Source organism: Glycine max, chromosome 19 (genome assembly GCF_000004515.6).
Source record: "Glycine max cultivar Williams 82 chromosome 19, Glycine_max_v4.0, whole genome shotgun sequence".
In the NCBI taxonomy this organism is placed as follows: domain Eukaryota; kingdom Viridiplantae; phylum Streptophyta; class Magnoliopsida; order Fabales; family Fabaceae; genus Glycine; species Glycine max.
The window spans coordinates 7,378,576-7,389,741 of NC_038255.2; the positions used below are offsets into that span (position 1 = coordinate 7,378,576).

Consider the following 11,166-nt stretch of genomic DNA (forward strand, 5'->3'; position numbering starts at 1 on the left):
CTAGTTTTTCCATGGGTGTTTTTCTGAGATTTTTTGCTTTTTGTCAATGCATGGTTGGATTTTTTCTATCATTGTGTTTGAGCCAGTTAGTGCTCGGCTTTGTTTGTGACAAATTGTGGCTGTGTTTTGATTATAAAGTGATACATTGACCATTATTTGTTTCTATATTTTTTTTTATGTCATGCTGATACTTGCATGTCTATTATGCAATTGTGCCTCCAAGTTGACTGATTCCTATGCATGTCTATTATATACTGTCTTGCACCCTATAGGATAATTATTGGTATCAGTTCTTAGAGTACTTGAATGAGGCTAAAAATTATGTTCCAATGTGTTTTGCCTATTATGTATCTTTGGTTCTACATTTTATCTTTTGTACTTCTTTCTGATATATTTTTTTCATCTCATGCTGACAGTTGCATGTCTATTATGCACTTGTGTCCGCAGCTTGCCTGATTCTTATGCATGTTTGTTTTTGCTTTGTTTCTCATTGTTACCACATTTCTTTGCTGCCTTGCTGCACCTTCTTTGATTATCCCACCTGCATTTCCATTCAAAGTTTATCGGTCATGTTGTTGTGGCAGAATTATGGCACGTGCTCTTGATAACATCAAGTCTATTAATGGATCAAAAGAGGCACTAAACTTGTCGTAAGAATTACTGATCTTTGATTCGTTGGGACTCCAAACAGATCTGAACAAGCAAAAATGGCCATAATTGATTCTCATGTTTGGTTTTCTCTGTTTCTCATGTATGGTTTTCTTTGTCTTTTTTTTTGGTTCATTATTAAGCATTCAACTAGTTACTTATATACTTTGTCTGTTACAGGGAGATACAATCCATGTTGTCTGTAAACAAGATCAGTTAAAATCTTGGAAGGATGATTTGATCGAAAATTGTACTTACGTAATGCATAATTTTAAAGTCATGAAGAATGACGACCAATTTAGAATCTGTGATCACCAGTATAAATTAGTTTTTACCGGAGTTACTGTTCTCAGGCAATCCAATTTGGAGGATCTTCCCTTTAAGAAATATAAATTTGCTGATTTCACCAATATCGTTGTTGGGCTCTTCGAACCTAAATTGTTGGTTGGTAAGTTCAGTTACAATTTGTTGAATTAGTTTGTCCACAAAATTTATAGTTCTTTTGATGACATTTTTTATTTTATAATTTCTTCAGACATTATTGGTGTTGTGGATGAGGTAGTCTATCATCATGTGGGATCAAAGAATACATTGGTTGTTTTCAAACTCAAGGATTTGAGGTCATATTGTACAATTGACCTTTTGACAAATTATGTCTTTTAAAATTATTATATGCTCTTACTCTTATTATTGTTTGTTTGGTATGGTGTCCAATTGCTATCTATATTTGATCATTATAAGCTGATGCATGAACCATTCATTTGTCATAGTGGCCAAATCCTGTCTTGCACTCTATGGGATAGTTATTGCTTGCAGTTAATAGACTACTTGAATCAGTCTGAAAACAATCTCCCCATCATTATTATATTGACGCATGCATGAATAAAAGAAGGCCAAGGTACAACATGCTGTCAAATTAGTGAATTCTTGTGCTTATTAAATAACATCTTATGTTTTTTTTTTGTCACAAACAAATACAGGATCTTATGCACCCTCAGTCAGTAATTCGTTGAGGGCCTCCAAATTATTGATCAATGAAGCTGTTTTAGAAATTCAAGAATTCAGGGAGAGGTTTGTTGGTCATGACCTTGGTCCTGAATTTATAAACTTTCTTAATTACATGTGTGCATTATTTCTTCTAATAGTTTTGGTTTATTCTATGTCTATAGCCTTTCTGATTTAGGCATTCAGGTTCGGTTAGTTTTCACAGTTGGTGACCAGGGGAGTTCCCAAGTTTCAGGTTCAAGCCAATTGTCGTCAAAAGATGAATTTCTTTCAAAAGTTGAAGCAAAGACAATCTCTGACATTAACAACATTTCTAAGGTAAAACTGTTACTTATCTAAACTGTTAACTCAATTTAATAGAAAACCTAATGAAAAGTCTTGGTGATCAAAGTCTATGAACTGTAATTAAAGTCCTGCTATTTATTCAATGATTGTACCAGTTGGTTTGGAATCTGATGCCTATCTTTTTTTGCCAAGAAATTGTTTGTGTTACTGTCAGCACCATTAATAGAATTGTTATGGATAACCATTCATGGTGTTATCCAGCTTGCAGTTACTGCCACAGAAAAACTGATGTTGAGACAGTCGCATTCACATGTGCATGTGGCAAACATAATGACCAACCTGTGCTGAGGTTATTGCACTCATGTTTCATTGTTGTCATCTTCATTTATCATTCTTTTTTACACTCTTATGTACATTGACAGGTATAGAGTCGAGGTGATGGTCACCCACAAAGAACAAAGCACAAATTTTTTGATGTGGGACTATAAATGCATTGAGCTGATTGGACAATCAGCTAATGAAGTTAACAAGTTGAAAATTGAAGTACCTAACCAAATTATCATACGATGCTTTTTAACATTTGAATGATGTTTTATTAGTTTACTATCGAATTTGATTATAGATATTAATTATCGAATTTTTTTTCTTTGGTCAAGGAGGGTGATATTGATTTGAATTTTTCTCCTCTAGCTCTTGATAAGTTGCTGGGTTATGTTCTTGCATTTAAAATCAAAGTTCAACCCAAGTTTAACAATGTTGTTGTTCTTAGATACTCGAATGACTTAGATTTGATCAATGCTGTGGTGGACATGCTGCCTGATGCCGAGGTAATGTTTTTAAAGCATGTTGCACCCATTATTCTCATATCTGTTATCCTGAACTTATATCTTATACAGGCATGTTCCAATGTTCATGCTCCTATTCTTGACTCCGATGATCCTTCCCAACTCGAATCTGTAAGTTGACACTGTGATAGCATTTTCCATATTTTATCTATGCTGACAGAATCTTATTTAAAAACTCCACGACCTCTAATTCCAAATTTAGTTTATTGATTAGTGTAAGTGTTACGCAGCAATCTGTGTCTGACACAACAGATCATGATCCACTTCTGGGTCTTCCATTGAAACCTACAAAACGGTTTACATCTGATGATTGTGATGATGAACCGAAAGCCTCTCAGATTTCACCGGCCCAACTTTCATCTAACAAATTAGCAAGACATGATCAAATTGAATGAATGCAACTACTTGCATTTTTTTCGCGTTGTATGGATTCTATTATTTGCAAGTCGTGCAATTGTTGAAACATTGACTTTTTTTGTTGTACTGTCCCTGTTTAACATTTTGTCAGGGAGGACATGTTTGATAGATTCCTAATGTGAAAACAGGAATTAACTTTTGGCTATTTAGATATCTTTTATGTTAAGATTGTCCAATTTGAATTATATTTTTAATCAGTTCTCAAACCGATTACCAAATCATTATTACTAGACTGTGGTTTATTTCAGCATAACCGTAACTGATATTAATTAAGCCAATTAAATAAGGACAATAAATTATTACACCCTTTTTTCTTTAAAGAAAATATCTTTTCCATGATATGGTAGCTTCTTGGTTGCAGTTCTCCATAATCTCTTGCTTAAAAGTTTATATATGTGTTAACTTAGCACTAGAACCTGTTGTGTGTTTGCACTGTGGAGCCAAAAGTTTTTTTCCCCCAAACTTAATTTCATGTGTTGCTATTATCCAATTTAAATTGTATTCTCGATCATCTGTAAAAGCAAATATGATGCACTTCTCGTTCTAACACAAATAACATTTATCACTCATTCGAGAAATGGTACATGATACGATAAAACCACAATAAATATGATACACTTTTTTTTTTATCATAATGTCAAATAAAGCAACAACATTTTTTTTGTAGATCACCAAAATTCATTCTCCCTACTTTTGCACACAGAAGATCTTTGATATTAGATTTTGTCCAAATGTCAGCAAGTCATGGCTCTACATACAACTATTATCATTCCTGTATCTCCAACTTTCGCACCTGTCAATGTTGAACCATACACTTAGCCCCTCACCTAGGCATTTCTATTATTTTCAAAATTTGTTTAATTTTTTAAAATTAATTTCTATCTTGGAAAAGTACAGCAATTGCCATTAAGAACGTGGAAATTTTCAATATAGAAATAAGTCTAATTCAGCAATAAACACATTCTTAATTGCTTAAATCAACGAAAAGCTATTTTGATTTGGCATTTCCTTAAGCTGTTTGTGCCCTATTTTGTTCTGCATCATCCGAAGAAAAAAAAACATACATCGAGCTGAATGGTATATACTATAGATGTGATTACAAAAAAAATCCACTACATCTTTCATATTAGCTTTCCCATCAGTCTCACCCACCGATGCTTCTACATGCAGGTGTCATCATTCCTATATGCAGATTTTCCCAGCTGTCAATGTTGAACTATAGTTGTTGGCCTTCAGCTGTCCATTTCTCTTATTTTCAGAATGTCTCGCATGCATTCCACATTAACTTGACTATTTCTTAGTTGATCTCAATCGTCATTTTCTCATTAATTTATAACTCGATCAAGTCAACAATTGTCATTAACACCATGGAAAAAAACTAATTCAAGGACAAGTCTAATTCAGCGAATGCCAGAATAAACAGAAAACATATCCTAGATAAAAAAACGATAACCTCAGGCTCAGGCCCCTCCACAACCAATTATGGAGTCTACTTCACAATCTAGGAATTGTCACAGTAAGAAACTATACCAACCATCTTGCATGTAAAATACATTGCTTTTGATTAATTGATTCCATTTAACTTTGATTTTTCTCCATCTATAAGCAATTGAAATTGATTCATCAGAAGATCTAAGTTTTGAATCAACACAAGGTGCCATGCAAATAAACTCCTTTATTCAACATTTTTTCATTCATGAAATTTAATAACCATATGTAATTGTAATCCCTGCAGCATCTGATTTAAATTTTTTGCCTGGAAATGAACATTACCAATCTTCTACCAATGACCCTCTAATTGACACTGAAGGTGAAAATTATAATTCTGAATCATTCATAACCATATCAGTTGACACATTTTTTTATCCATCTTATCAATTGTTACCATCATCTTTCCGTATATTATTAAACAATTTCAGGCTATTCTGATCCTGGTGACCAACTAATCCTGTGTAAACACTGTAATGCAAAAATATGGTATAATGAAAGAACATCAAAGCATAAAAATAGTAGAAGCTCGAGGTTCATCTTATGTTTTGGAGATGACAAAGTTGAACTTCCATTATTATAAAATTCAGCCCAATATCTGCACTGACTTCTCTTTGATCATAATTCAGCTGATGGTAGAAATTATCAACAAAATATACGCACATATAATATGATGTTTGCATTTACTTTTGTTGGTATTAAGCTAGACAAATCAATTAACCGTTCAAGAGGACCTCCTACAATTAAAATTCAGGGTCAACCATGTCACCGCATAGGCAGTTTATTACCAACGTCTGGAAAAGAACCCAAATTTGCACAATTATATATCTTTGACATAGACAACGAAGTTAAAAATAGAATTAATGCCATCAGGTACTGATTTTTTTCATTTCTATAATTATAAAAATCATACATTCATGACAGATATTGTTTCAGTTACATATTAGTTCTAAGATTACTTTTTTCAGCCAGCACGATGGAATTCAACCGCAAATTGTTTCAAGTTTAGTTGAAATGCTGGATAAACACAATGCGCATGCTAAAAGTTTTAGGATAGCTAGAGATAGATTGGAAAATAGTGATGTCGATAATGTCAGATTAAGATTGATATCTACTTGTGAAAAAGGATGGTCAGACATACAATGTTTCAACTGTTTCAGAAGTTGTTGCACTTATTGTAGGTGATTTTAATCCTAACTCAAGAAGAGATATTATTCTTGAGACTCAAAATGGACTGTTACAGAGAATACATGAATTGTGCTCTAGCTATCTAGGCCTACAATTCCCTCTGCTTTTCACTACTAGAAAATACACTTTCAACATTGGTTATTTAGAACATTCTACATCGGTTCTAAAACCGATGTTGAAAGTGACGATGTTGAATGTATGAATGTTAACATCGGTTTTGGAGAACCGATGTTAACATACATATGACAACATCGGTTCTCCAAATACCCGATGTTAAACATAATGAACAACAGCAAAAAAAGTGTAGGCATGATGAACGTTGACATCGGTTTTCCAGTAAAACCGATGTTAATATGTTAGTTTAACATCGGTTTTCTAGAATAACCGATGTTAATGTATGCCCTTAACATCCGTTTTTCTAGAAAACCGATGTCAACATTGATGATGCTTACACTTATTTGGTGTAGTTCTTTGTGTATAACATCGGTTAATTATAAATAACCGATGTTACTATTCAAATATTCACATCGGTTATTTATAATTAACCGATGTTAATGTACAATAGTTGACATCGGTTATCTACAGATATCCGATGTTAAAATACAAACGCTGACATCGGTTATACACAAAAAACCAATGTTAATATACAAACGTTAACATCGGTTTTCTATTATAACTGATGTTGGTTATGATATTAACATCGGTTTTTGTTAATAACCAATGTTATTTTCAAATATTTTTTTTATATATACTTTCTGTTTTTACAGTAAACCCAAAATTGTACCTGTCAAATGCAATTTCAGGAGGCCCAATTCACAACAAATAAACATTTTATTCTGCTTTCAAGCAGTTTTAATGATAATAAACATCAAATAATTGATTTATATATTATAAAGAACAATCAACAAATGAATTCAATGTTCGTGTTACATAGAAAATGTAAAAAATGTTAAAAAATGTCCCTAAATCCTAGGCCTGATCTCTAACTCGGAGATAAAACTGTGCCCACTGAATCCGCAATGCTTTTAATCTCTCGGGCTCCAATGGTCTAGGGTCGTTAAAATACTGCATGATTAAATAAATCATATTAAGTTAATAATGTAATACAAATTATAAATAAATCGATTTTCTTTGAAATAAACTTACCGCTTCCCAATTATTTCTAAAACTTCCTAAAATGATGGTGGACATCCAGTGCATGACATAGTAGCCGCACTCAGTAGTTCCTTTTTGTCTATTACACTAAATACATAATGAAATTTGGATATTAATTAAACAACTAGTGTACAGACACATAAAGAAATATATATATAAGTGGAAGTTTTATGTAAATGACGTACCTTGACGACAATCCACCTAGCAGGAGCCTTTGATTTAGGCTGTGGAGCATCATCAAGACCCTTGATAGCACTGTTCCATATGAGTAACAATTAAAAACTGGTGTTGTACGTTGAGGTATTACAATGCAAATGTATTGAAAAGAACACTAACCTATTAATAATCCCCTTAAGGTAGTTGTCTGGCCTGTTATGCAATGAACAAAACCAGACAACTAAGTGTTCCTTGGGCAGGATGACCACCATCTGCCAATGTCCGCTGCAGTGGAACCTAAAATGGGTTAGTACATTAGTAAACATTAATTAAATTTTGTTATTTTGTGACTTACCCATTTAGGTAGGCTCCAAGATACACATCGCGTTGTGAACTCTGCATCCAACTCTTTATGTAACTTTCAGATTCAAACTGCGATTGCCCAAACCTCTGAATGGACTGAGGCTCGAGGAATCCATAGATATCAGAATTCCCCGCTCGCATACATGTTTCAGTGAGATGCCTGTTTATGTTAAGTCAAAGTTAAATATTTATGAATTGAAAGCCATAACTTAGGTAAATAAAAGCCTTTTATATAAAGACTTACGGAATCCACAACTGTAACACTGATATGCTGAGACATTGACCACCGTGTGCGATTTCGGAGAGGTCTTCGTGCTTTATGTACAGGGGGAAATCTGGATTAACGACCCCGAACACGGTGGCATCCCATCTAACCTGATAAGGCCTCAAGAAAAGCTCTGAGATGGTCAATGTCATCAGATAAAGCGGATCATCGACCTCCGGATCGGGCTTCGGAGGTGGTTTTGGTCATTTTGAGGTGCTTGGCACCCATCATTAGGCAATTTGGGAAATTCCGTGACGTGCCGGAAATTAAAAGAAAATATTGATGCACAATCCGTAAGGTTCCGTGACACACCGGAAATCAAAAGGAAGCATCGTTGCACAAATAGTGAGGTTCCGTAACATTCCGTAAGTTAAAAAGGGGATGATTATGTAATCCGCAAGGTTCCGTAACATTACGGAAAGAAAACAAGTATCGTTACGAAATTCTTAAGTTTCCGTAACTTTACGAAAAAAGAATCACCAAAAAAGGGCAGGGGGGTGTATTTAGTAAAAATGGGGGTGCAAATAGCAACCAAGCCCACTTGGGCCCTCCAGAAGATTCCTCCAGAAGGTTGTTGCTTCTGGAGGAAGCAACCTTGCTCGCCTGGGCGAGCTGGGTGGCAAGCTTCTCCCCCAATTTTCTATAAATAGGGGGAGGAGTGAAGTAGAAAAGGGTTCAGCCCCTTAGGCACTTCTCTCTCTCTCGAAATAGCTGAGGAAAATTAGTTCCGTGAAGAAAATCCAAGCCGAGGCGCTTCCGTAACGTTTCCGTAACGTTTCCGTGAGTGATTTCGTGAAGGTTTTCGACCGTTCTTCGACGTTCTTCATTCGTTCTTCATCGTTCTTCAGTCTTCAACGGGTAAGTACCTCAAACCAAGCTTTTTAATTCATTCTATGTACCCGTGGTGGTCCATATTTGGTTTCATGTATTTTTATTCTCGTTTTCATTTACTTTTCATACCCCCTTTTGACGTGCTTAAGCCATTTATTTAAGTCATTTCTCGCTTAATCTAAAAATAAAATAAATTTCCACCGATCGTTTGAATTGTATCATCCGTTAATTTTGGTTGAAATGAATTCCGACCGATCAGTCGTGCCGCAACCACGCTGGAAATCAAAAAAGAGGTAAATAATAATATAATAATAAAAAAATACCTTTTAGTAAAATAAAGCGAAAAATCAATCGGGCGTTTTCTCTTTGGGATTTCTCATTCTTAATTGAATTGACTAAATAACTAAAGTGAAACTAAGGCTAAAATCAACTCGCCTAGTCAAGCTCGTCCACAAAAATAGGATTTTGAAAGTTTATCATTTATGTTTCTTACTAAGTAAAATGGATCATTTTCAAGGTCCAACGCCTTAAAATGATCACCTTTCAAGTATAAAAAAAAGAATTACTTGATTCACGCATAAGAAAGAACTACGTAGGTCTGATTTCCTCATCACAATTGAGGAATACGTAGGAGCAAAGGGAAACACCCTTGTCGACCACAAAAAGAGAAAAAAATATAAAGGATATAAGGACATAAAAGGGAACATAAAAACCAAAGTCATGTTTGCACATTCGATTAAAGGCTGTTGTCCTTTGAGACAAACGTGAGAGGTGCTAATACCTTCCTCAAGCGTAAATACAACTCCCGAACTTAGAATTTTCATTTTTGACTGGTTTCCTTCGGTTTTTCCGACGTTTCCCACAAATAAACGTTGGTGGCGACTCCGCGCATCTTTCCTCCTTTGGAAAGCGCACCCGTAAGCCTCGCCCTTGCTCGCCCACAAAAGGGCACGTTGCGACAGTTGGCGACTCCACTGGGGACCATTTTTAGAGAGTTAGGCCATTTAATCTTGTGCAATGTTTTATCATGACTTTCTCCTTTGTTGGTTTCCCTTTATTTGTCTTATGTTCTTGTGTATGTAAACTCTTTGTTGCTTTTAGTGCATTTTTAAAATGTATGCATGAGGTAAATATTTATTCATTTGATGCACACAAACACCAACACTATTTGCACACACTGTGAGTTGAAAAAGGGCCCTATACCCGGGTTCATGGGAACATAAGGAGTGGAGGTGAATCTGTGATCATGCTAGGTCTCCGACTTGCTTGATTACAGAGAACCCTCATCTAGAGTTTTTCTCTTTGAAAACATACTGTTGCTAGTAGTCCCTACTGCTACTGTATGTTCTTCAAAGGGGATGATACCTCTAGAAACCATCAAGAGAGATATGACTACCTTGGGGGTTATCACTAAAAGCCTAGTTAGCTCTCTCCCTTATAGGTCCCTTAAATAGGGGCACGGAGCAAACACACTGCGTGCCATTTTTTCACACTGCCATGCATAAGTATCATATACCCTTTTGCTTATATTCAGTAAGTATTGTCATACTGTGTACATTCCCGTATTGCACCTTTTGCATATGCATCGCACATGGGTTCTGTCTTGATCCCCTCTATAGACAAATCAACCGAGGGTCCGGGTCATCGTCTTAAATACATACGTTGGGGCACTTTGCTACCCCTAGACGTTGTGTCTAAGAAGGAGACAGTTTCCCGGGCTCCCGCATTCCTAAAATACATTTGTGTCATACGCATTCCTTTATGCATTCATCCATTCCACCCATAAGATATCGGAGTTTTGATTTGCACCAGCTTTTTTGTCTCACTTTAGTAAGCATGGGGACAAATCAAACCGGCAAGAGGTTTTACCAAGTCAAGGTTAAAGGCCTAGATACCACCAGCATCAAGGAATTAGGGCGGTTGATGGAACCTCTCCAAATGCAAGCCTTCCGCAAGACTTACGGAAAGATCTTAGATTTGACCATAGCAGAGGTATCCATAGAGGCCATTGCGTCACTCACCCAATACTACGACCAGCCTTTGAGATGCTTCACGTTCGGAGACTTCCAATTGGTACCGACCATTGAAGAATTTGAGGAGATTCTAGGATGTCCTCTCGAGGGAAGAAAACCATATCTTTTCTCCGGGTGTCTCCCCTCTTTGAGCAGAATTGCAACCGTGGTCAAAGATTCAGCAAGAGGTTTGGACCGCGTAAAACAAACTCAAAACGGCATAGCGGGCCTACCACGGAAGTACCTAGAAGACAAGGCGAGGGATATGGCAAATCAAGAAGATTGGGTCCCGTTTATGGATGTGTTAGCATTGCTAATCTTTGGGGTCGTCCTCTTTCCAAACGTGGATGGTTTGGTGGACCTAGCCGCCATCGATGCTTTCCTTGCATACCACCATAGCAAGGAAAGCCCGGTGGTAGTTGTCTTGGCAGATTTATTTGACACATTTGACCGAAGGTGCGAGAAGAGTAGCGCACGGATCATCTGTTGCTTGCCCGCTCTCTGTGTT

At 36.1% G+C, this 11,166-nt stretch overlaps 1 protein-coding gene across 1 annotated transcript; it reads left to right on the forward strand.

Moving 5' to 3' along the window:
• The first annotated feature begins 927 nt into the window (after window positions 1-927).
• Window positions 928-3,178, forward strand: LOC121174171 (uncharacterized). Its single transcript, XM_041012867.1, has 8 exons — window positions 928-1,096; window positions 1,629-1,719; window positions 1,818-1,971; window positions 2,094-2,287; window positions 2,361-2,481; window positions 2,595-2,765; window positions 2,835-2,894; window positions 3,014-3,178. Exons 1-8 carry the CDS (start codon window positions 928-930, stop codon window positions 3,176-3,178), a joined length of 1,125 nt encoding a protein of 374 aa, XP_040868801.1.
• Window positions 3,179-11,166: the final 7,988 nt, after the last annotated feature.